The sequence below is a fragment of the Cebus imitator genome, unplaced genomic scaffold (genome assembly GCF_001604975.1).
Source record: "Cebus imitator isolate Cc_AM_T3 unplaced genomic scaffold, Cebus_imitator-1.0 Scaffold51, whole genome shotgun sequence".
Classification (NCBI taxonomy): domain Eukaryota; kingdom Metazoa; phylum Chordata; class Mammalia; order Primates; family Cebidae; genus Cebus; species Cebus imitator.
Genome location: NW_016107366.1, coordinates 10,764,954 through 10,791,748, shown reverse-complemented (window position 1 = coordinate 10,791,748; position 26,795 = coordinate 10,764,954). Strand labels below are relative to the sequence as shown.

Below are 26,795 nucleotides of genomic sequence, written 5' to 3'. Positions count from 1 at the left end.
GTGGGGCAGGAGGATGCCCGGGCTGCAGTGGGCTGGTGGTGGGGCAGGAGGATGCCCAGGCTGCAGTGGGCTGGTGATGGGGCAGAGGGATGCACAGACAATTGTCTCAAGGTGCCGGGCTAGAGACAGGCAAGAAATGAGATGGTAGCTAAAGGTGGGGCAACTGTAGAGTATCATTTTAAGCGGAACTTAAGCCTGTTTCTAGGCTGAGGAAAAGCAGCCAATGACAAGGGAGGAGACAAAAATACAGTCAAAAGGGGGCTCATTGAAGGAGTCAGGTGGCAGAAAAGGCCTGAGGGGATCTGAGGGGCCCTAAGGGAAGAATCAGTTTTCAACAGAAGGTGAGCTTCATCCTACAGGACCAGGGAAGGGGGTGACAATGAATAATGTTAGAAATGCATTTATTTCAGCCATTTTTTTTGTTCTACTCGCTGCCTTATTTCACTGAGGACTTGAGCTGTTTCTAGAGATAAATTGATAGGTTGGAGGGACTGGAAGTTAAGACATCCCCATGGAGGGGCTCCACTTCCTCCACGATGCAAGAGACAAGGTCCCCCACTGAGAGGAAGCAGGGCTGTTTCTGTGAGGTTAGAGGAGCCAGGCAAAGGTTTGAAATAGGGGAAAGGCACTGAGAGACAGAGCCCAGCTGACCCATTTATAAAGTCTGCTGGGTGGAGCTGACCACCCAGCTGTTGCCCAGCCAGGCTGCATGATGTGGAGTCTCCAGCTGCTTGGGCCCCAGGGGAGGAATCATAGGAGAAGCCTGTGCCACTTACTTGCTCTGGCTTTAGGTCAGTCCCTTCCCCGCTCAGAGCCACAGTTTCCTCATCTGCCAGTGGGGAGAAACAAGTCATGTCTGGAATCCTGTTGTGAGGATCAAATCAAATAACACACATGAGGCACCTAGCACAGTGCCTGGCACTCAGAAGTTGCTCAATGTTACCTCTCCTGCTCCTCCACCTTCAAGTGGGCTTGAGCAAATGTAACCCGGATAGGAAGGGATGTGGATGTTGTACCTCGTATTGGTGGATGCCGTTACACACAATTTTAAATACAGCCGACTCTCATTACTCTCTGTGCCCCTAAAAGGAAATACAGCATCAGACTCCTGTGAGTCTCTGGCCACATTTTCAGCAACCAGTCAACACAAAATTTTGTTGTCTTTCTCTCTTTCTTTCCTTCCTTCCTTCCTTCTTTCTCTTTCTTTCTTTCTTTTCTTTTTTTCTTTCTTTCTTTCTCTTTCTTTCTTCTTTCTTTCTTTCTTCTTTCTTTCTTTCTTCTTTCTTTCCTTCCTTCCTCCCTCCCTCCCTCCCTCTCTCTCTCTCTCTTTCTTTCTTTCTTTTCTTTCCTCTCTCTCTCTCTCGCTCTCTCTCTCTCTCTCTCTCTCTCTCTTTTTGAGACAGAGTTTTGCTCTATCCCTCAGGCTGGAATACAGTGGTATGATCTTGGCTTACTGAAACCTCTGCCTCCTGAGTTCAGGTGATTCTCCTGCCTCAGCCTTCCGAGTAGCTGGAATTACTGGCACCTGCCACCACACTCAGCTAATTTTTGTATTTTAGTAGAGATGAAGTTCCGCTATGTTGGCCAGGTTGGTCTCAAACTTCTGACCTCAAGTGATCTGCCTGCCTTGGCCTCCCAAAGTGCTGGGATTACAGGTGTGAGCCACCACGCTCAGCCACAACTTTGTTTAATGTGTGTTTCTCCTTAAAGATTATTTAATATCTATATTGTTGATTCGTTAGCATTGAACTCACAGCCGACAGTACTGTAACTCATGTCTGAAAGAAGCTTAAGCACACGTATTTTCTCCCTAAGGCACATCACAGCCTTCTTGCACTTGAGAACACCAGACAGCACTTCAGCACAATGCTTGGGCCATTTTAAAGAGCAAAACCACCAATAAAAAGCCTAAAAAATAAGAAAAATTAGCACCAAATAAGTCACAAAAAGAATACTTGTTTACACTATGAAGCAAGAAGGCAGGATGTCCCTTTGTTCAACCTCAGCTGTGAACATATGTGTGGGTAAGTCAAGATTTTCACCTCTGCACATAAGTATGTCCACAAATAAATGCAAATGTGCCTCAAGTATTGATTTGATGGTTACAAATAAATTTTAGAAGTAGATGATTTTGCAAATATGAAATCCGTAAATAATGAGGATCAACTGTATCTTTTTTCTGATTGTAAAATATGTATAATTAACAGAGCTATCAAATGTGAAAGTCCCGCCATAATCTCAGCTCACAGATGAACACAATTAGAATATAAGTTCTATAGAATTTTTGTTATGCAAATAATGCCTGTGATTGTGTTTAAGTGTGTGGGTGTCTATGTGTCTATGTGTGTTTGGGTCTTTCTTTTCTTTTTTTTTCACTCAACAATAGCTCTTGGATAGCTTTCCAGAAAAAAAAATCCTAACATTAATTTTTGGAGTATGAATGGAAGCAGATGGCGTACACTGCAGTCAGGATCTCTAAGTCTTAGTTCAGACCACTCAACCACATCAAATGTGGAGATAGCAATGACTTGCCAAACGCAAAGATAATCAACAGTTTCAGTGTTCTGCATCTTAATGGAGATGGAATAAGGTCAAGAGAAGAACTGCTCAGGGGATAAAAGGACTGAACACTGGAAAGTGAAGTGAAAGTAAAGTAACAGAGACTATGGGCCACGTGCGGTGGCTCATGCCTGTAATCCCAGCATTTTGGGAGGCCAAGGCAGGCAGATCACTTGAGGTCAGAAGTTCGAGACCAGCCTGGCCAACATGGTGAAACTCCGCCTCTACTAAAAATACAAAAATTAGCCCGGCATGGTGGTGGGCACCTGTAATCCCAGCTACTTGGGAGGCTGAAGCAGGAGAATCACTTGAGCCCAGGAGGTGGAGGTTGCAGTGAGCCAAGATTGTGCCACTTCACTCCATCCTGGGCAATAGAGCAAGACTCCATCTCAAAAGAAAAAAAAAAAAAGAGAGAGAGAGGGAGACTGTGACTTTCAGCCAGAGAAAACTATATTCTATATCCTTTGAAGGACATTAGAGCTACATATTAAGAGGACTATCTACTGAAATGATTTAGACAGTAGTGTAAAATAGTACCAGAACCTCTTCTAAAAACAGCTGCAAAATTGGCTGGGCACAGTGGCTTACACCTGTTATCCCAGCACTTTGGAGGCCAATGCAGGCAGATGACAGGGTCAGGAGTTTGAGACCAGCCTGACCAACAAGGTGAAACCTTGTCTCTACTAAAAATACAAAAATGAACCAAGCATGGTAGCATGCACCGGTAGTCCCAGCTACTAGGGAGGCTGAGACAGGAGAATCACTTAGACCTGGGAGGTGGAGGTTGCAGTGAGCAGAGATTGCCCCACTGTACTCCAGCTAGGGCAACAGAGTGAGACTCCATCTCAAATAAATAAGTAACTAAAGCTACAAAAATAGTGTGGTGAAAGCTGGGCTGCTACAACGAAAACCCAAAATATAATTCCTCTTAGAAAATAAGTTTACTGTAGGTGTCTGTACTTCATGCAGTCATTCAGGAACCCAGGTTCCTCCCATATCTTTGCTCCATCAGCCCTTTTGAAGCATTATTGAAGATGGGTCCCTGACACATCTGTGTTCCAACTCAAGGGAAGAGGAAATGGAGCATGGAAGAGCAAAAACCTCATGCCTTAAGGTCTATTTCTATTTACGTTCTATTAGAAAGAGCTTAGTCACCAAGTCTCACTCAGCTGCAAGAACAGCTGGGATGTATGGTCTCTAGTGGACCAGCCACTGCTCTGACTGCTACTCTATTACTATAGAACAGGAGGATGGATTTTAGTGGACAGTTAGCAATTTCCACCACACCTCCTTTATCTGAGACTTGGTACCTTCCTCTATAAAATGAGGATAATGATATAAATTAGTTAGGGCTGCTTTGAGACTCAAATCCAGTAATATATGTGAGAATGCCTAGCAAGCCCTACTGTGCCTGAAAAGAATTTCTCATTGTTTTTCCCTCTAGACTGCCAGCTCCTTGGGAGGAAGGAGCATAGTTTATTCCATCCCCTCACATAGACCTGCTCAGAGTCAGCATCACTAAATATAAATTGAATAATGAAGTCGCTGTTTCATCCACCATCAAGCCTTTTTTTCTCATTTCATTCAAAATGCTTCAATAATTTAGACTGCCCTGTTTACCTTCCCCACCCCCTCACTAGGGGTGCCCATCAGTGTATCAGTTGGGAGACTCTGGGTTGCAAAGTGACAGTGTACTACTATTAAACTGGCTTATGCAATAAGATGAACCATCTCACATATCCTAAAGTCCAGACTCTGCATCAGAGTAAAAGCTTCTCTTCCCTAGGACTCTCTTGGCACTCTTCCTCCTTTCTGTATCTGCTGCATCCTCAGACTGGGAGCAAGATGGCTGCCGCAATTCCAAGCATTGCTCCCAAACATATCCCAGCAAAGGGGGCAGACTGTTTTGCAAAGTAAAGAGACCCTTTCCTGAACTCCCCTCTCTGCCATAGGCTTCCTTTAGTTTTTCAGACTAAGACCTTCCCAAACCATCACTGGCAAGAGGAATGAGACCACCATAATGGACTTGTACCAAACAAGACTGACTCCCGGATATGGGCTGGGCTCAGCCTTCCTTTGGTCACATAGGGAAGGGGGCCACCTGAACAAAATCAGGGCTCTGCCCATAAGAAAAAGTTGAGCAACAGCTGTTACATGAGCAACGAAGCATTTTTCTGGCAATGATGGAGATTCTGGGCCAGATGAGAGTGTGATGGAGAACGTGTTAACAACAGAGAACTAAACTGAGAGCTTTTTCATAAACTGTACCTCAATAAAGTTTAACACCAGTGAAGATATTTCTGGAGAGGCAGAAACTGGTAGCTACCCTCGATGCCTCATTTCCCTCACCCCCGTATCCAACCATCACCAAATTTCACCGGGTCTGTACTTGTAATACCCTAGCCTTCTCTCCTTACCCACTGTCCGGGCCCCAGTTTGGGTCTGGCCTCCTCTAGACACGAGGACAACAGCACCTCAGGGATGCTCAGTCTTTCCTCCCTCTTGTAACCCATGGCATTGCTGCAGTTATTCAGCTACACACCCTTACTCTGTGCTGAGTGCTGTGCATACGCAGACACATTGGAAAAACTCCCTGTCTTCTTCACCTTGCAGATGGCCTAATGATTATCTCCAAGACTTCCTGAAACCCAATCGGACAAGGTCATTTCCTTGCCTGAAAGCCTGATGCCTTCAAGAAATTCTTTACCAGGACCCACAAGGCCCTCCAGCCCACCCAGGCCCCTTCTCCACCCCACCCCCAACAGTACAGAATTACTTGCACTTCCTTCACCGCACCCTCCCCTTTCACGCCTCTATGCTTTCGCACAGGCTCTCTCCTCTGCCTAGAAATCCCTTATCCCCTCTCCATCTGGCACACAACACAAAGTCTCCTATTACTTTTCCTCCCTCTCTCCAGCTTCACCCCCCCATGCCTTACACACACACACACACACACACACACACACACACTACAGCACTCCAGAATTGTTTGCCAGTGGAGGCAGCCCCCGAGGCCAAACGTTAGCCCGGGCTTTCCAAACTTCTCCCCAAGCACTCCTTAAGAAAGTGAAGAGGAAATGGGACCCCAGAGCTTAGGAGTGTGAGAGCCCTGAACTTGCTCTAAACAAGCAGGGCATTTCAAGAGTTTTAGCTTTATATGTTATGCAGAAGTTGTATTCCAAACATATTCTTGTTCGTTATAATACAAAATATGATTTTTTCTAAATCTTCAAATGGATGATCCAGAAAGATGCTCCTTGTTTACTTGTTGTGTTCTCAAATTAGCTGCTCTCCCCGCTCCGCCTCGCCGCGGGGACCCTAAGCCAGACCTGGATGCAGTTCCAAGTACACACCCCGAAGGAACAGCTGGGCTTCGCTTCCCCGGGAGCTGGAGGATGATGGGGGCGGGGCGGGAGGGGTCAACCGGCTGGCGGCCCCGCCCCTCCCCCGCCCGCTGCGGGGGCGGAGTTGCTTGGGTCCCGCCCACGGGGGCGGGGAGGCAGCCACGGCCAGCAGCTCGGATTCGGCTGGTTCCGGGTTGAGAGGCTGCGCTGGACCGAAGCGGCGGCTGCTAAGCCCGCGGGGGTAAGGGGCTGCCCCGGGCCAGGGTTTGGAGCCGGGATCCGGCAGCTGAGCGGGCCGGCACCCCTCCTCTTTTCTGCGGGTCACAGCCAATGTGCGGCTCGGCCTGGCTGCCCCCTCCCCCAGGATTCCCCATCCCCAGCTTCTCACCCTCCCCCCACCGCCCCCATCCCGGGATTTCGACCCCCTCGAGGGCTCCAACACCCTCCAGGATCCCCTTCTCCTAGCTCCTATCCCTTCGGACTGCCCCGCCCCCTAGAACCTCCTCACCAGGATTCCCGTCCCTTAGCTGCCCACGGCCTCCTCCCTCCGGCGCCCATCGCTTTGGGCTGCCCACTACCTCGAGACCTCCCTCCCGGGCTGGCGTCCTGGGGAGTCTCAGCTGCGCACCCCTTCCTTGCGTTAACCTCCTCCCGGACAGCACCCCCTCCCTTCTCGGGTAGCTCCTACCCCTGTCTGTGCGGGCCTCGTCCCGGCTCCCAGCCCTCGGTGCTGCACCCGACAGCGCCGCGCTCTCTCAGCCGCCCCGCCGCCCCTCGGGCCCCCCTCTCTGCCGCCCCCGGCGCCATGGCGTGCAGCCTCAAGGACGAGCTGCTGTGCTCCATCTGCCTGAGCATCTACCAGGACCCAGTGAGCCTGGGCTGCGAGCACTACTTCTGCCGCCGCTGCATCACCGAGCACTGGGTGCGGCAGGAGGCGCAGGGCGCCCGCGACTGCCCTGAGTGCCGGCGCACGTTCGCCGAGCCCGCGCTGGCGCCCAGCCTCAAGCTGGCCAACATCGTGGAGCGCTACAGCGCCTTCCCGCTGGACGCCATCCTCAACGCGCGCCGCGCCGCGCGACCCTGCCAGGCTCACGACAAGGTCAAGCTCTTCTGCCTCACTGACCGCGCGCTGCTCTGCTTCTTCTGTGACGAGCCCGCGCTGCACGAGCAGCACCAGGTCACCGGCATCGACGACGCGTTCGAGGAGCTGCAGGTGCGCTGCCCTGCCGGCCTGGGGCGGGGGCGGGGCCGGGCTGGAGGTGGGGCTGGGACGGGGGTGGGGTCAGGGCTGGACCGCGAGGCGGACCCAGTCAGAATGGTCCCGGGGCGGGGCCGCCAGCAGGGTTAGGGCCCTATCAGGAGTAACGCGGGGCAGGGAGGGGCGGGGCCGCGGCGGGTCGGGGCAGGGGGCGGGGCCTTGGGCAGTCCGTACCCCGCGGGATCTGAGACTGACCTGGAGTAGGGGCTGGTCCGCGGTTAGGGAGAGGTCCAGGACGGGGATGGGACAGCGGGAGCAAGTGAGATCAGAGGTGGACCAGGTACTGGGCTGGAGCAGGGTTGTGGGCGGAGCTGAATCAGAGCTGGGCAAAGGCAGGGCCACTGTCAGACTGAGGGCGAGGCCACGAGGATAGGACCGTACTAACCCGGGTAGCTGAGCTCTGGCAGGCTGGGGGTTCTGTGGGGCAGAGACTGGATCAGATGTGCATCAGGACTAAGGGGAGTACGGGGGCTAGAATGTGCTGGACAGGTGAGGGTAAAACCTAATAGAGGGGTGTAAGTTAGAGTGCCAAACTGCTGAGAAGGCAGGTTTGAGTGCCGAGGGTTAGGCCAAGCTGTGTGAGGGGCTGACTGACATCTGGTCCAGATACTCTACAACAAGTTTAGATTTAAGCCAGAGTAGAGACCAGGTTGAGTGGGGCCAGGACTTGAAAAGTAAAGATTTGGAGAATAAGGCCCAGATGTAAGGTGATTCAAGAAGGGAGGGGCTAGACCTCTAGGAGTCTCCAGGGGTTTTTGATGACCTCTTTGGCCCTGTCCCCTACGTCAGGACCTTTGAAGACTAAGTGAAATGGTATTAGCAGAATGACCTAAGCATAGTTGATCTAGAACTCTAATTGGTCTCCCTTAAGACTTTCCATCTTCACTGACAAATTCCTACTCAACTCTTAAGGCCCTGCTCAGATATCCTCTCTGTGAAGCCTTCTCCAAGCTCCACTGACAAAATCAATCAATCAATCAATCAACAATTTTTAAAAAGGCATTAGAACTGCATTTCCCCAAATGGCCTCTATTAATACGTATGGGAAACAAAGTATATTTTTTATACCCACCCCCTTGGAGAATTTTCAGTGTATGTTTGCATATTAAAAGCTTAGAGAAATCTAAGCTTTTATTAAAAGCAAATAAATCTATTTTATTGTGTTTAATAAAATGGTTCCCAGTTTATTTGGGCCTGGAATCCTTTTTTCAAGCTAAATCACTTAAATCCAGCAGTCCCATGTTCCTGGCTTTGGGATATTAGTCGAGCACATAATTCTCCAATGCCAGAGTCAGGATCTTATTTCTCCTATCTATGGCCCCAAAGCCTGGCGCAAGGCCTGGCCCACAGTACAGACCAATAAAGGCTGAATTAATGAATGAAAGAATGACCAACCCTGGCCTAAGCTGAACCAGACTGTGGAGCATTTGGAAGCAGAAGATTTTTGGTTCAAACATTTTGTGAAACCAGAGTAGGCTAACTTGAGAGGTAATGAGCTCTCTGGCCTCAACATACCCAAACAGGAACTACATAACTACTTTCCCCTGTATTATGGGGGCTCCCAACCCCTCCACACACGAGTCTGTGAGTAAGCCTGCACTCAGCAGATGCCCATGGGCCTCAGGAGAAGTGGCCCATGTTCACCATTGCCCCCTCCCTGGCCCTTTTATCTTGAAACTACAACTGACTCCCTTCCAGTCTAGCTGTCTGAGAATGAAGGCCCCATCAGAGAGTGAGCAAGGGCCTGGGCCTCTGGGACCCTACACAAGGCTTGGCCCTCCACCCCCAGAGCCCTCATGGTAGGCACTGCTGCTGTCCATCTCCCTGTCTATAGAGTCACATAAGCAGGAAGAGTTTGAAGGGACTCTGTCTGAAACCATCTGTCCAACCTCTTCATCATGTAGGAGCGGAAAGTGAGGCCTGGAGACGTGATGTGACTTGCCCAAGGCCACACTTCCAGACAGTGGGAGAGCCAAGGCTAGAGGGCACAGCCTGACCCAGATCCCTCTTCTCTGATCTCCCTGTCTGACTCTCTAGCCTCTGCTTCAGAGCCTTGGTTCTCCTGTCTGCAAACCAGGAAATCCAAATTACTGTATGTTGGGCTTTTGTACTATATCCCATGACCTGGGGGACACAGGAGAAATTGAACATGTATTACCCACAAATATTGTTGAAATGCTTTCATTATTGGGTGATAAGAAAAACGGACTGCCACTTGCTTACTCTCTAGCGCACTGTCGTGGGGTTGGGCACACTTGAGTTCCAAACCTGGTGCAGGCACTGTGTGCACACTGGCAAGTCACTTCATGTAAACACTGAAGCTCTGTCTGTACAATGGAGTCAGGATGCTTCCTTCCTACCAGGACTTTCATGAGGCTGACCTGGGATGAACCTGCTATTTGAGGTTCAAAAGCACATAGTAGGGGCTGGAACAACATGCAGCCCACCCTTTCTCTTTCTGCCTATCAGAGCTCATGTCCCCAGCTGAGTGAATGCCCAGACTCTCTCCTCTGGCCCAAGAAGGAGGCCTTCCTATGGTGTGTCCTCTGGGCTTGGCAATTTGGTGGCAGAGAAATCTGCCTCCCCTCTGGAGAGGATGTGCTCCTGAGTGAGATTCAAGCCACCCTTCACCCCCACCAGCGTCCCCCTCCAAATAGGGAAGCAAGGTTTATTAGCTATTTATGCAGCGGAAATAAGGCTGAACCCATCCTCACACATCCCCTTCTCTCCCAGCGACTGATGGAGCTGGGACCCTTCTCCTGCAGAATTACAGACTCAGAGCCGGCAGGGCCATGGAGATCATCTGTACCATATCCACTTGACAGTGGGGAAACAGTAGAGGGAGAGGGAAGAATGGGACTTGCCCAAGGCCTATAAGCCAGAGGAGGCTGAGCCTATGCTCAGCCGGAGTCTCCCAACACCCTACCTAGCGGTTGGCCTGAAGCTTTTTCATTTATTATAAATCCTTGAGGTATCAGAGCAGAGAAATTAAGAGCTCTGCTTTGTACTCAGGTCATCTCAGTCCTGACTCTACCATTTACTATGTGACTTTAGGAAGATTATTTACCATCTCTGGGCTTCGGATTCGTCATGGACAGCATGGAAGTAATTATATTAGGATGAAACAAGATGATGTTTATAAAAACTTGGTACTGTACTTGCAGCACTCAATAAATGACAGCTCTAGTAGGTCACATCGTACTCAGCACCACTGACATTCAGGGCTAGATAACTGTTTGTTGTGCAGGGCCGTCTTGTGTGTTGCAGGAAGTCTAGCAGCATCCCGGGTCTCTATCCACTAGATGCCAGTAGCAAACTCCACCCACCGCCCAAGTTGTGACAACCAAAACTGTCTCCAAGCATTGGCAAATGTCTCCTGGAGTCAAAATCACCTCTGGTTAAGAAACCTGACCTAGAGAAGCCCTACTCAACTTTAAAACTTCAGCTCAAATATCACCTCCTCTGTGAAGCCTTCCCTGACCTACCAAGCACAATCACTTTGTACTCCAAATGCCATTACAGGGGTCAGATCCTGACATGCTTCGTGTCCTTGGCCACATCACTTTGCTTCTCTAAGGCTCCTTCTCTAAGGGTCATCTATAACATGAGGGTATGACGTTCCTGAGAAGAATGTTGTAAGGGCTGGAGATCCTTTATCAGAAGTGCCTAGTACCATGTCTGGCATGGAGGGCACCCCAAAATTATGTTTAAATATCTTTATTCTTACTATAAAATTAACATAAGAAGAAGAGCTATATAATGTGAAAGTTAAAGTCTCCCGTAATCATACTCCTGAAACATGGCAGGAGTTATTATATAGTTCTAAGGATTTTTACGTTACCTGTGTATGTGTGCATGTGCATGTGTGTGCCTGTGTGTGTGTGTGCGTGTGTGTATGTGTGCGTGTGTGTGTGTGTGTGTTGGTGTCTTCTTCCTCACCTCCGCTGCTGAGTACCTGGACCACTGAGCAAAGTGGCGGAAGGGAGCCCATTTCTAAAGGGTTTGGGGCTTCTCGGCCAATATTTATTGGGCCCAGTCTCAATGCCTGGGACTGCACTAAGAGCTTTTCTTGCATTACCTCATTTAATCTTCACAGCACCCTGTGGGATGGGTACTGTTATCTATTTATTTTACTGATGAAGAAAAAGACTCAGAGGAATTAGGTGACTCATTTGGTCACCCAGCTGGTAAATGGCAGGGCCAAGATTTGAAGCCAGTCTGACTAGGCCACATATAGTCCCTGAGCTGCCTCTGAGGGTTGGTCTCCCTGACACCTGTCCTGTTCTGTATTGACAGGGCTAGGCTATCTGTGTCAGCTGATGCCCCGAGGGCAGGTGGTTGGGACGTCATCTTGGTCAGGCCAGGCGTGGCATCCGGCTCTCTGGCCATCTCAGGTTCCTAACCCCCAGAGAGGGGATTCAGTTCAGTCTTAGCCACCCCCTCCAGGCTTCATGTGACCATTGGAGCCCTTCCCAAGGCCTCCTTCATGCCAGCGAAGACAGCAGTGGATCAGCCTTGGACACAAACCCTGGCAAGCAGGGTATGGTGATCCAGTGACACCAAGGCAGCCACCTGAGGAGGGGGCAGGGCTGGGGGCTGGGTTTAAATATCGACTGCTTTCTTCCAGGAGTGGGGGCGGTACCCTCTTACCCAATCTGAGAAATGGAAGTAAGAACTAGCCCTCCCACTTTATGTGTAAAGAGGGAGAAAGAGTTGCTAAACATCCACAGAAATGACAGATTCAAAGGTACTTTATTTTGTAGCATGGACAGGAAGGCAGCTGGGTTGTCTGTGTTCTGGGGAAGTGGCTCTGCTGTTACTTTTCCAAGGAGAGGACAGGATTTCTATGCCAACGGCAGCCTCTGTGGGGGCAAAGCTGGCTGTGGGTCAAACTCAGAGCTGGCCACTGGCATCTCAGCATCCTTCTTCACAGGTGTCTGGGCATCCAGGACACCTTGGCTGAACACCAGCCACAGTGTAGAAACTTAGGGCCGACACTGGGGACTCCAAGATATTTATTTTATAGAAAGAAAAAAAGATCTGGTAGGGACCCACAATGACATAATAATGACTCTAAAAAATAATAGCCCAAGTTTTGGGGGCACAAAGTAAGTTATGGGGCACTTACCGTGTGCCAGTTTTTCTGTTATGGGCATTGATCCTTACAAATATTTTTTTGTTCTCTACTCCCTGAGTGGGACTGAGATCAGTACCATCTCACAGATTAAGAAACATGGCCAGGTGCAGTATCTCACACCTGTAATCTCAGCATTTTGGGAGGCTGAGGTGGGCAGATCACTAGGTCAGGAGTTCAAGACCAGCCTGGGCAACATGGTGAAACTCCATCTCTACTAAAAATACAAAAATTAGCTGGGCATGGTGGCGTGTGCTTGTAATCCCAGCTACTTAGGAGGCTGAGGCAGGAGAATTGCTTGAACCAGGACCTGAGAAGTGGACGTTGCAATGAGCTGAGATTGAGCCACCACACTCCAGCCTGGGCTACAGAGCAAGACTCCATCTCAAAAAAAAAATAAAAAGAAAGAAAGAAAAAAAAGAAACTGAGGCTGAGAGATTCAGTAACTTTCCCAAGATCACACTGCAAGTAGGAGGAAGAGCTGAGATTCAAACTGGTCTTACTGACTCAGAATTCACCCTCCTCCCCACCACACCAACTGCCCCAGGGAGCACCCAAATAGGGAGGAACCTGAGAAACCATCTGGTTGATACTCTCCCCATTTTGCAGATGGGGAAACTGCCTTACCCACAGTTAGACCAGAGATCAGCTCTCCTGACTCTCAGTCCAGTGGTGTTTTCCTAGTACCATTTGCCTTCCTCACTTCCATCTCTGCTTGAACGCTCAGAATGGATGAGGAGGATTTGGAGGTGACTTCTGTCTTGGATTCAGGGATTCATTTAATAATTTCTGAGCTGGGCACAGTGGCTTACACCTGTAATCCCGGCACTTTGGAAGGCCAAGGCAGGTGGATAACCTGAGGCCAGGAGTTCAAAATCAGCCTAGCCAGCATGGTGAAACCCTATCTCTACTAAAAATACAAAAAATTAGCTGGGCGCAGTGGCCTGCCCCTGTAATCCCAGCTACTCAGGAGGCTGAGGCAGGAGAATCACTTGAACCCAGGAGGCAGAGATTGCAGTGAGCCAAGATCATGCCACTGCACTCCAGCCTGGGTGGCAGAGAGAGACTCCATCTCAAAAAAATAAATAAATACATATATACTTTCTTTAGCCAGTATCTGTGCCATGGCTACAGAGGGCCAGCCCTGTGTTTGGCCCAGGAGAGAGCTACACAAGACCTGGCCCTGTGTGGTCCTGGGAGATAGGCCCATAAAGTGAAAGTTTGCTGTAACTGAGGCTTGCTCTATTGAGCTGAATCCTAAAAGATGTGCTGAGTGCTTTAGGCCAGGGAGCAGAAAGAAAGATGTTTCGGACAGAGGGAATAAAAACATGTGCAGCCACCATGTGGCCTGGTACAGACTGTGCTAGGGACAGGGTTCAAGGCTTTGACAGGCAGGCACACTCTCCTTCTCTCTCTCCCCCATCCTACCTCTCATTTCATTCTAACAGTAACCCTATGAGATGGATCTCTGTTTTATAAATGGAGAAACTGAGGCTCAGAAACTGTGCCTGGCTGGGCACAGTAGCTCACACCTGTAATTCCAGTACTTTGGTAGGTCAAGGCAGGAGGATTGCTTGAGCCCAGAAGTTCAAGACCAGTCTGGGCAACATGGCAAAACCCTGTCTCTACAAAAAATTAGCTGGGCATGGTGGCATGCACATGTAGTCCCAGTTATGCGAGAGGCTGAGGGAGGAGGATTGCTTGAGCACGGGAGGTTGAAGCTGCAGTGAGCTGTGATCATGCCACTGCACTCCAGCCAGCCTGGGCAACAGAGTGAGGCCCTGTCTCAAAAAAACCGAAAGCTGTGCCTAAGGACCTGGAAGGGGAGAAGGGAAAAGAAGGGGGAGGAAGAAAGGGAGAAAAGGAATATAAATGTATTAACTACCTCTGAATTGTACACTTAAAAATGGTAAAGATGATAAATTATATATGTATACTTTACCTCAGTAAAATTTTTCTTAAAAAGAGGCTGAGCACAGTGGCTTATGCTTCTAATCCAAGCTCTTGGGAGGCAAAGGTGGGAGGATCGTTTGAGGCCAGAAGTCCGAAACTATCCTGGGCAACACAGCGAGACTCCATCTTCATAATAATTTTTTTTTTTTTTTTTTTTGAGTCTCACTCTGTTGCCAGGCTGGAGTCCAGTGGTGGGATCTCGGCTCACTGCAACCTCTGCCTCCCGGGTTCAAGCCATTCTTTGTCCTCAGCCTCTCAAGTAGCTGGGATCACAGGTGTGTGCCACCATGCCCAGCTAATTTTTGTATTTTTAGTAGAGACGGGGTTTCACCATGTTGGCCAGGATGGTATCGATCTCTTGACCTCGTGATCCACCTGCCTCAGCCTCCCAAAATACTGGTATTACAGGCATGAGCCACTGTGCCTGGCCTCTACAATAAATTTTTGAAAACTATCCAGGCATGGTGCATGCCTGTAGTGCTAGGTACTTTGAAGGCTGAGGCAGGAGGATTACTTGAGCCCCAGGAGTTTGAGGCTGTAGTGAGCTATGATTGCACTCCAGCCTAAGTAACAGAGTGAGACCTTATCTATAAAAAAAAATTTTTTTTAATTAGGAAACAAAAAAAGAAACTGCGCCTAAGGTCAGAAAACTACTAATTGTCCCTGGAATTGGAACTTGAACTCACGTTATCTGAGTGATCAGGGACAGGCATGGAGGTGAGCACATATTCATGTGGTTCGTTGTGGCTGGAGGGGAGGGTGTGGCAGGAGGAGGTAAGAATGGAAAATCGAGGCTTGACCAGCTCAGGAAGGGCTTTGAATGCTTGAATGTGCACATACATGCACACACACACGTACACATATACACATGCATGCATACACACACACATGCGTGTACCCACCAAGCTTGATCCTGAAGATGCTGAGAAGCCAGAAACAGACGTGAGCAGGCAAGTGCAGCCCGGCCAGGCCTGCGTCATGGACCAAGCACTCTGCAGTAGTGTGCAAGGTGGGAGACCCTAGAAGCAGGGAGTGGCCAGATGTTGCCAGAAACTGTGTGGCTGGGAAGTGCACAGGGTAGAATTCAGGTCTGTCAGGAGGACCAGGAGCATCCAGTTCTAGGATTGGGGCTGGGGAGAAAAAGGGAGAGGCAAATTCAGTTTGTCATGGTCAGGTTTCTGGCATCCCTTGATCAGAGAGGGAAAGAGAGAGCAGTACCTGGGCATGGAGGAAAGGGGAAGCTTGAGCACCTACTGTGTGCAGCACCATGCTGGACCCTGTCATAGATGCCACCTCAGCCTTTACCACAACACTGTGAAAGCTTGTGGAGGTGAGCCCTGAGGGAAAGAAGCGAACCGTCCAAGGTCACGCAGTTAGGATGTGAACCCAGGCTTTTCCGATGAAGAGTCCCTGAAGCCAGAGCTGAGATGGCTTTCCACAGCTGCTTTCTCCGCTGGGTCCGAGGGAGGGATGGCCTCACAGCAGGAGAGATCTGGCCTTGGGAACATTTGAGCCCCACCTCTCTGTGCCCCCCAACTCCTCTGTTGCCCCAATCCTGGCTTCTTTATAACAATCAAGAGCCCCAGAGCCACAAATCTGGCATATTTGCTTAACTGTGTGCTCAGGGCTGCAGCAACTCCACAGCCCCACCCTCTGAGGTGTGTCCTCCCTCCCCAGTCACCTCATCCCTCCCTTCCTGCCCCTGCTCTCGTGGGGCCCCGTGTGATTCAGCTCTCCCAGGCTGACATTCAAGGCCTCCTGCAGTGCCCACCCCTGCCCCAGCTAGCCCCAACTGGCCTTTCCAGCTTGTGACTCCACCCACCTGTCACATGCCTCTCTGCAGCCATCCCCAACCACCCCCACTTCCTGCACACGTGAGGGTGGGCTCCTACCCAACTAGTTCTCCCCATCTGCAATGCCCTGGCCCATCCTAGAGACTTGAAGGAACCCTGCCCATCCATCTTCCTTTGTCCTGCCATCAGAAGTAAAGTCCTTCCTTGAAGCTCCCCCAATTCTGACTCCCAACTTTACACATAATTACTATAATGATAATGACAACTAAGATCGATTGAGCTCACCCTGTATGTCATGCAGGTCATGAATTAAGTCATTTCATTCCCAGAGCAAGCCTATGGAGCAGGTGCTGTTGGGTCTTACTTAACAGATTTGGGGCCGGGCGCGGTGGCTCACACCTGTAATCCCAGCACTTTGGGAGGCCAAGGTAGATGGATCACTTGAGGTCAGGAGTTCAAGACCAACCTGGCCAACATGGTGAAACCCTGTCTCTACTAAAAATACAAAAATTAGCTGGGCATCGTTGGGGGGTGGGATGTCTGCAATCCCAGCTACTCAGGAAGCTGAGGCAGGAGAATCACTTGAACCCGGAAGGCGGAGGTTGCAGTGAGCCAAGATCACACTGCTACACTCCAGCCTGCTGGGTGACAGAGCAAGACTCCGTCTAAAAAAAAAAAAAAAAAAAAAAAAAAGATCTTACTTTACAGATTTGGGAACTGAGGTGGAGGGAGGGCACCATGAGCACAGCCAGGTGTTAACAGCTGTACTGGATCCTAGCAGGCCCTCCATGTTTATCCTGTTCTTCCTTGTATTTTACCTATTCAAGTTTCTTCCTCCTCAACGAACTGCAAATTCTTCAAGGACCATGTATAGACCCACCCCTGGAGCGGCCAGCACAAAGCCTGACACTCACTGGGTACTCAGAAATTTTTGCTGCATTGAATTGCATGTGAGGCAGGGAGGCCAAGAGATTCTGAACACCAATTTTTGGAGCCACTGAGAGCCTTCCCTCTGCCTCTTACTAGCTGTGTGAATTTAGGCAAGCTAACTCTCAAAGCCTCAGTTTCCCCCTCTGTGAGATGAATGCAATAAAGACACTACTAACCTTGTGGATTGTTGTGATAAATAGTTGACAAGATGCCTATGAAATTTCAACCCAAACCACACCTGCCTCCAGCCCCTCCGGTCTTGAGTCCCTGCTGTTACTGGTGTCCTTCCTCGGGGTTAAGCTGTATCACTTGGGAGTTTATCAAGCTTCAGTTTCCTGTGTGACCTCTCTGCTAGAGTAAAATTTCCAGTTTGTTCTCCTCTGTCAAGCTGTGTGGCCATGGGCCAGGTCAGTCCCTTCCCTTGGGCCTGTGTTTCCTGTTCTGGCAATCCAAGGGGTTGGACCAGATGGTCCCTGCAGCGTCTTCCTGCTCTGGCCATCTGAGAAGGGAGGGAGGGAGGGGCCACGTGGACACAGTGAGGGATGAAGATACAAAGAAGCAACTGGGAAGCCGCACATGGGACACAGTGATTGCTCTGTCTCCCGAGCACGCAGGGTGTGCCAGGCTCTGTGCCCTGTGAGGCTAAACACTTCTTACTGTTTTATTTTACCCTTCCAACCGTAGGAGATATGATTATCCCCATTTTTCAGACAAGGCACTGGGGCACAGAGAGGTTAGGTGACATCCTAGGGTCAAACAGCCTAGTGGGTGGTAGAGCCAGTCATCTAACAGAAGAAGGAGACACGTTGGAGGGGCAGAGGTGACAGAGCTCTGGCAGCCTTCTAAGTCCTGCCTCCTGGACGCTAGGGTTTAGTTTTCCTACGTTAGCTGTTCCCTTGGGCTCTGCACCTGGCCCACCCAGGGAACCTTGCCTGCTCAGGGCCCCCTCTCCCCTCCCACCTTTTCAGAGGTAAGCTCTGACCCAGCCTAGCCTCATCCCTGGGCAGGGACATCCTGCAGACTCAGTAAGGCCAGTGGTACGTGGCCCTCTCCTAGGTACTGAGAGTGTGACAATCTCCCCTCTCCACAGTCCCTGGCCTCAAGAGCCCACGAACGTCCTAGTAGAGAGATTTTTTTTTTAAGAGATGGAGTCTCGCTCTGTCACCCAGGCTGGAGTGCAGCGGCACGGTCTTGGCTCACTGCAACCTCCACGTTGGGATGATCTTAGCTGGGATTACAGGCACCTGCCAACATGCCTTGCTAATTTTTGTATTTTTAGTAGAGATGGGGTTTTGCCATGTTGGCCAGGCTGGTCTGGAACTTCTGACCTCAGGTAATCCACTAGCCTCAGCCTCCCAAAGTGCTAGGATTACAGGCGTGAGTCAGCTACCGCACCCACCCTAGTAGGGGAGATTGACAGGTAACCCTGTAATTAAAACGCAGTGTGTGCCATCAGGGTACAAGTGTGGGACACTGTGCACGCAGAGTGCACAGTGGCTGAGATGCAGATGTTGAGGAGCTGGGCTGAGTGCTACAGTTCTCCCCCTGCCACCGTGCCACTGCAGTCCAGCCTGGGTGACAGAGCGAGACTCCGTTTCTTTAAAACTCTGAGGATATCACAGAGTTTGAGACGTGGACTACCAGGAGAGGTGACATTTGATCTGAGTTTTGAGAGATGTGCAAGGGCCTAGGGACCCCTGCAGGTCGCTCAGTGTGTCTGGAGCAGTACTGTCCACTCCAGCTCTCTGGGAGAATGGACAGTTCTGTGGCTGCACTGTGTGATACAGCAGCCCATGTGGCCAGCAAGCACTTGAAATGTGGCCAGTGCAGCTGAGAAGCTGAATTTTCCATTTTATTTCATTTTAATTAATTGTGATTTAAATAGCCACATGTGTCATACTGGACAGCACAAGTCTGGACCAAGAGCTAGGACTGGAGAGGAAAAGGTCGGGGCCAGCAGTGAAGAGCCTTGAATGTCACCCTAAGGCTTTGTGCCTTTCTTCCCAGACAATGTGGAAATCCTGTGGACAAGCACAATGGGGAGAGTGACAGGGGAAAGCATTTATAGATCTGCCCTTTAGAACAATCACAACTGCTGTGCAGGGCACTTGGAGCAGTGGGAGAGCTAGAGGTAGGGAGGAGCCTGGGGCCACAGTCCGGAAAAGAAGTGATGAAAACCAAACCAGAGGCAGTAGGCATAGAGAGGAGAGAACAAATTCCAGAGCAAACCTGGTGACTGACTGGATTGGCCTGGAGGCGGTAGGAATCAAGGATGACTCCCACTCCGAGGTTTCTGGCTGGGATGGAGTTGGGGGAGGGGTGCCCTTCACTGAGATGGGGAATATGGGGAGAGGAACAAGTCTGGGATCTCCTAACACGATCGCAGCATTCCCTGCGATGTAAGTGTCTGTGTCCCTGACTGTCACCCCAACACATGTACACCTCGTGGCATCATGTTTGAGACTCATGCCTCACCCCTCTCCGCATCCCTGACACAGCACCATGCGGGGCCCAAGGTCTCGGCACATGTTTGTGGAATGGGCAAATGAGTATTCTGATTCTCTCGGGATCTAGGAGGAAGGAGCAAGCCTACTGTCCTTTTTCCCTGACTCCAAAATCAGAGGAGGAATTCATCCAGGTCCCTCAAGTGCCCTGAGCAATGTGAGGAACACAGCCTCCAAGTCACTTTCTCAGAAACGCTGAAGAGCTGCCTGGGTGGCTGGGTCTTCTGTGGACCCATGGGGACCACCAAGGGGGAGAATCGTAGCACTCAGCCCAGCTCCTCAACATCTGCGTCTCAGCCACAGTGTCCCAGCCTGGACAGCCCAAGGCTGTCAGGGGCACCTGAGGAGCAGTCTTTCTATTCTCTTAGGCAAATAAGATTCTCTGCTCCAAGGACTGCTTCTGCTCAAGCTGCACATGAATGTTAGGAATGGCATTCAGCTGTTAGTAACAGAGCCCTGGCTGAAGTAGCTGCAGTCAGATGGAGTGCATTTCTCTCTCATGTAAGACAAGTCTCTAGGAAAAGCTCCAGGTGGGGTGTGCTGTAGCAGGTTGCACTGGCTCCCGAGAGCTGACTGTGCATCTCAGCCCAATGCCGTATTCAACTACTTCACACTGATAGCTTGAAATCCACTTGAGTGGGAGCATTTACACCATGGAAATTGGCAAACACTGTTGGGGCTTCAAAAAAAAAAAGTTTTACTCAGACAGCCAGCTTTCCAGCATGACACTGAGCTGCCACTGGTGTGGCAGCCCCACAGTTATCGGGGACTCAGGTTCCTTCTTCCTTATGCTCTTCTGGTTTCAGCTTGTGACTTGAGTCTTTACAGTTGCCTCATGGCCTGAGATGGCTGCTAGAGTTCCAACCATTGCATCTGCATGGGCTCTCTAAAACAAGCTGCTTGTGTTTTTCTATCTTACCCCCATTTTCATGGCTAGCTCCTCCTCATCCTTCTGGTGTTACCTCCTCAGGGAAGCCTTCCCAGCCACCCTACCTAAAATCCCCTCCATCCCACGCTGCTTTATTTTCTCTGGAGGACACACCATATTGGTAACCTCACTTCTTTATTATTTTTCTTGTTTGTTGTCTGTCTTCCCCACTAGATTAGTCCCTATGGTCAGGGACTGTGTCTGTCTTGTCCTCTGCTGTATCCCAGTGTCTCAGCAGTGCCTGGTACATAATAGTTGCCCAAGAAATTTTGTTAAATGAATAACTGGTAGTAATCAAAGATAATTTTGTCTCCTGCATTCTTCCATCGGCCTGTCATCATGACCATTTTCCCATATTGCTCCGTAGTCTGTAAAATTAATTGAACTAGACATTAACTGAGGCCCTCCCTGTTCTGACAAGCTGGATGAGTGGGAGGGAGGTGGATGTGAACAGGTAAGTCAGCCTTCCTGGCACCGCTCACAGCCCAGGCTGACTGGGGAACTCAGAGGCCATTTCCAGGAATTTCCTTCACACGGCAAGCTACATCAGTCCCATCTCAGTGCCAGCCTGTTGCTGGGTGTGGGATATATGGAAAGGGGGCAGTAGGAGCTGTCCTGGAGGACTCGTGGGCTAATATGGGGATGAAGAAGAGACAGACAGGAGAACAACCGATGATAACACAATGGGCTAGATTCCCAATGCATGCAGACAGCTGGACTCTGTGCTGGGGAGCACGCACCTCCACACCCCATTTATCACTTGACAAATAATCACTGAGGCCCTAGGCATATGGCAGGGAACAAGACAGGCAAGATTCCTACTCTCATGAAACTCACATTCTAGTGAGGAGCCAAGCAATAAACACAGTCAAATATGTTCAGACAGCAGAAGGTGCAAGAAGACTGTGAATCCAGACACACGACAGGGTATGAGGAGGCGTCACTGTGCGTGGTGGTCAGGCAAGACTCTTCAAGCAGGTGGCATCTGAGTTGTTAATGGTACAAAGGAGTCACCATGGGAAACTTTGAGAGTGGAGGCCACCAGCCAGAGGAAATAGCCAGAGCACAGTCTGAAGGTTGGAAGGAGCTCAGGATGGTGGAGGCACAGGAAGAAGACCACTGGCTGGATGGGAGTGATGGGGGAGGGTGGTGGAGACAAAGGTGGGATCTCAGGGTGCCCCAAACTCAGCAATCGAGATGAACAGCATTTAATGCAATATTTCTTAAATCAAAATTAATGCAAAAGAAACCCCATAATGAACAAAATATCAACATTTCAGATAAGGCTAGGATCACTATACCTTTTCCTCCATCAGAAGACGGAGATAGTAATCGTGCCCCCCTTTGGGCTACTGAGAGGCTCAAGTGAACTAATAGAAGCAAAGCGCTAAGAACAGTGCCCAGCCCACTGCAGCCCTTGGAGAATGTTGGCAGCTAGTCTGTAGCAATGGGCTGGTACAGTTTTGATTCCTTAGAGCAGCGGTCCCCAACCTTTTTGGCACCAGGGACCAGCTTCATGGAAGACAATTTTTCCACAGACCACAAGGAGTGGGGCGGGGTGATGGTTTTGGTATGATTCAAGCACATTACATTTATTGTGGACTTTATTTCTATTACTATTTCATTGTAATATATAATGAAATAATTTCACAACTCACCATAATATAGAATCAGTGGGAGCCCTGAGCTTGTTTTTCTGCAGCTAACCAGTCCCATCTGGGGGTGACGGGAGACGTGATAGATCATCAGGCATTGAATTCTCATAAGGAGTCGGCAACCTACATCCCTCACATGTGTAGTTCAAGCTCCTATGAGAATCTAATGTCACCACTGATCGGACAGGAGGTGGAGTCAGGTGGTAAGGCCAGCGACTGGGGTGGCTGTAAATACAGAGGGAGTTTTGCTCTTCCCAGCCAAGGCTCATCTCCTGCTGTGCGGCCGGGCTCCTAACAGGCTACAGACCTGTACCCATCTGTGACCTGGGGGTTGGGGACCCCTGCCTTACTTCTAAGCGGGGATCCAGGGCCAAGTGTGAGGAGCGGAAGAGTGTGTATATGGAGGTTGATTGTCACAGAAGCCTCTAGAATGGCCAAAGAGGGGGAGGCTGTCGCAAAGATGCAGGTGAAAGATAGGAACGGATTCTGGAGGTATTTAGGAGACAGACTCTACAGGACTTGCTGGTGGCTGAACTGTGACGGGAGACAAGTGTTGGAGGTTGGGGACAGAGGCCAGGCTAACCGCGAGGCCCGGCAGAGGTCAGAGCTGAATGCCTGGGCCAGGCATGGCCTCTGTCCCCATCCCAGCCCTGTGTGTGTTTCAGAGGGAGCTGAAGGAGCAACTTCAGGCCCTTCAGGACAGCGAGCGGGAGCACACCGAGGCGCTGCAGCTGCTCAAGCGACAGCTGGCGGAGACCAAGGTAAGCGTGACCTGGGCGCGGGGGGCGGGGCCGGCAGAGATGAGGGCAGGGCTTCGAGGGGCGGGGCCAGCTGGGGAAGACGGGCGGGGCCTCGGGTGTGCAGTGGAAACCAGGCTTCGCGGAGCCAAACCTGGAGTGACAAGGGCAGGGTGGGGAAGAGGGTGGGGCTTCCGTGAAGTTAAACGGGGCGGGACCCACGCCCCAAGGATTTGAGCTGGTCCCTGGGTTAAGGATAAGGCCATTTCTCCCTTCCTACTTTAGGTGGAAGTTGAGGCGGGTCCAGGGACCCTCCGGAAACCCCTATCATGCTGAAGGGCTGGGGAATGTGCCCAGTCTCTTTTTCCTCTCCCTTTATTAAAAACCCCCAAGCCCGGTGTGGTAACACATACTTGTAGTTCCAGTTTCTTCGGAGGCCGAGGTGAGATGATAGCTTGAGCTCAGGAGTTGGAGACCAGCCTGGGCAATACAGCCAGACGCCTTCTCTGCAAAAATAAGTAAATAAATAAATAAATATTAATATAGCCAGGCGTGGTGGCACATGCCTGTAGTCCCAGCCACTCTGGAGAATGAGATGGACGGAAGGATTGCCTGAGCCCAGGAGTGCAAGGCTGCAGTAAGCCATGATCATGACAATGCACTCCAGCCTGGGTGACAGTGATATACCCTGTCTCTAAAATGAATGCATGAATGAATGAGCCCATTACCTAGGATTTAATCCTGAACATGTCCCCTCAAAGCCCTCCAGATGTGGCCCAGCCCTGGTATCGTCTCCCTTTAAGCTCAGGCCATGGGATGGGGACTCTGAAAGGTAGGGCTAAACTCTGCAGTCTCTGGCTACAGTGGTTTGGGAAATACATAAACAAATAAACCTTCCCACTGACTTGAGAAGGACATGAGTTCTGATCCCACCACTAACTCACTGGGAGACTTTGGGTACATTGCATGCTTTTCTGGGCCCCCAGTCTTTCCATCTGTCCAGTAGGGACTGTCAGGCTCAGTCCAGCACTCTGGGACTGGAATGTGCCCAGTGGGGTCCCCACTGTACAGAGTGACTCTGTGTAGTGAGGTAATTTCAGGCTGGCCCCACTTTGTCAGCAGGAGCTGCAGCGGAGCCTTAGGAATGTGCTGGGCCTCTGGAGGTCAGCCTGGGCCTGGAGACACCACTGGAAACCCAGATCTGTGCCCTAGCTTGGCCACCAACCCACTGTGGGGTCTCAAGAAGGTCATGACAAATAATTCTTCACAGAACATTCCAGAGTGCCTCTGGGCAGGCCTCTTAGTGGGCAACAGATGATAAACAGTCATAGGATCCTGGCCTCATTGCTTCTCGAAGCCTCAGTTTCCCCATCTGTCTGGTGATTCTGTACCTCTTGGATGATGAGAAGCAAATGGAAGCCTCTCTCTGGATGAGAGGGGAGTATTATGGGCTGTTCCTTCTCCCCAGCAGCACTCTCTTCTCTTCTCTCCACACCCCCGCCCTTTGTTTTTCTCCACTGACCTCTTCCTCCCCCGCTTTCCTGTCCATCTGTCTGCCTCTGGGGGGTCCTGTGGGACCACGTCCCCCTCCAGTTCCCCCAGCCCCACTTCCTGTCTGGACTGGGCTGTTTATATAAGAAATGCCTATGGATGCTTTGGAGGTCATATTTCACCTGGTGCCTTACTCTGCTTTCCTGCTGTGCCTGCCCCTCCAATGGCCCAGCCTGAGGGCCTGTCTGCTCTCCCTCCTCAGGCCCTGTGTTTTCCTTGGTCGGTACCCTGGTGGGGTGATGCATTCTTGGCAGGGTGTTTTTCCGAAAGGGCCCCAGCGCCTCCAGGCCCCAGGGTGTTCCAAGGGATGTGGTGGCTTGGGGTGGGGGCTGTTTCCCCAGCCACGGCGCTGAAGGGAGGGGGTTGGGGAAAGGGTGACTCTGCCCTAGAAAGAACTAGAATAAATGGGGCACATCAGCTGAGCAGAACTTTTCTTTCTGCTGAGAATCATGTTCACCTTTATTGTCCTGCCAACCCTACAGAATGTCACCTCCACGAGAGCAGGACTCCCTAAAACCTGACATAGTGTCTGGCACACAACAAGTAGTTATTTAAAAAACATGAGTGAAATGAAAGAAAATTGGCCAGGCACGTTGGCTCATGCCTGTAATCCCAGCACTTTGGAAGGCCAAAGTGGGCGGATCACCTGAGGTCAAGAGTTCAAGACCAGCCTGGCTAACATGGCGAAACCCTGTCTCTACTAAAAATATAAAAATTAGATGAGCATAGTGGCAGGCACTTGTAATCCCAGCTACTGGGGAGGCCGAGACAGGAGAATTGCTTGAACCCAAGAGGCAGAGGTTGCAGTGAGCCAAGATCACACCACTGCACTCCAGCCTGGGCAACAAGAGTGAAACTCCAAAAAAAAAAAAAAAAGGAAGGAAGGAAGGAGAGAGAAATCATCCCTGGTAGGAATTATTGTTATCTCAATTTTATCAGTGAGGAAACTGAGGCACAGAGAGGTTGAGGGACCAGCCTGAAATCCCATGCTAGTAAATGGCAACTTGGGAGCTTACTGTCAAGTCCTGTCAGAGCCCAGTGCATATCGCAGCTGGGATATCTCCTGGGGTCCTCAAAGAGCTACAGCTTTGTGGTCAGCAAGCCGGGTAGGTCAGCAGGACTCATAGGGAATGTACTTGGGGCTCCAGGGGTGGCTGTCACTCTGATATTCTACTGCTGGCTGCCCTGTCCCTGCCTTTCCCCCTTTCCCTTCCATCGTCCCTTGTCCTGGGGACATTGAAACCCCAGCCTAGAGAGAAGACAGAGCCTAAAGCCAAATCTGAGGAGCAGTCTCAGACAAGACTCTCCCCTCATTCCCTCCTTCACCCCTCAACCAACTCCTGATTGCCAGCCTTGTGCCAGGCCTGGGGATGGGCACAGGGGTACAGAGCTGAGGAAGATGTCATTCCTACCCAGGGAGGCTCACTCACTAGCCAGGGAGACAGAAAATGTGGGACAGTGTATTAAAACTGTTGACAAAAGGCTCTGGGGACATCCAACTGCCTGGAAGAAAGAAAATTTATCTCCAAGGAGGTAACTTTTAAGCTAGGTCTTGCAGGATGAGTAGGAGTTTGCCAGTTGAATACAGGGTTTGGGTAGGGTCATTCTAGGCAGGTGTTGTTGCAATGCAGTGGCACTAGGGAAATAAGCTAGGGTTAAATTGAGAAGGGCCTTGAATCCCAGACTAAAGAGTTCAGCATTTTACTATGCACCAAGAAGCTAAGGAAGGTTCCTAAACTCAGGATCATCTGTGATCCAGTTGGCACTTCAGAAGGATCACTCTGACAATGAGTTTGCCAGCAAAGACAAGAGTTGACGTGTAGACCAAGTGAGTTGGAAAGACCTGAGGGACCCCAGGGGGATGTGTTGGGGAGACCGTTGGAAAAATGGGTGTGGCACTCAGCAGACAGGCGAGGCCATCCACATGGACTTGGGAACCATCCTTACGGCAGTTCGAGTTGAAGATGAGGGCGGGTGTGGAGGTGAGGATGGAAGGCACTGACCTGGATGAGTCCCAAGGAACATGGGAGGCAGAGAGGTGGCAGCCACAGAGATGGGAGGCAAAGCAGAACTTTGAGCTAGGAGAGAGTGGCCAGTGGGCTAAGTGCTGCTGCAGAGTAGTCTAGGAGGAGCCAGAGCAGCAGCTGTGGAATCTGGGTGCCTGTGGAGGAAAGCTCCAGGTGGTGCAGGGATAATGGACCCCATCTTCCCCATCAGCAACATGCCACTGCAGAAACCTCAGCCCTCCCCGGATGAGGGGACTCAGGAGGGCCACAGCAGCCTGGCCGTGCATCCCCAGCCTCTCCTCCGTCCCCTCTTTGTCTGCCTGGTGTTCTGGGTGGGCATGCGCAGCGAGCCTGGCTGGCCGTCAGCAGTTCTTCCTGCAGGCCAGCAGCCGCGTCGGGGAGGGAACAGGCCCTAATTGAGCTTTTGTGGAGTCTCCAACAGA

General features: G+C 50.6%; 1 protein-coding gene across 1 annotated transcript in view; it reads left to right on the top strand.

The window, feature by feature from the left end:
* Positions 1-6,051: 6,051 nt before the first annotated feature.
* TRIM62 (tripartite motif containing 62) overlaps positions 6,052-26,795 on the top strand; it is a 34,916-nt gene continuing 14,172 nt past the window's right edge. The window contains exons 1-2 of the mRNA XM_017527977.2: positions 6,052-7,116; positions 22,724-22,819. Of these exons, the coding sequence (XP_017383466.1) occupies positions 6,709-7,116; positions 22,724-22,819 (504 nt within the window). The 5' untranslated portion in view covers positions 6,052-6,708. The remainder of the gene's footprint in view (positions 7,117-22,723; positions 22,820-26,795) is intronic.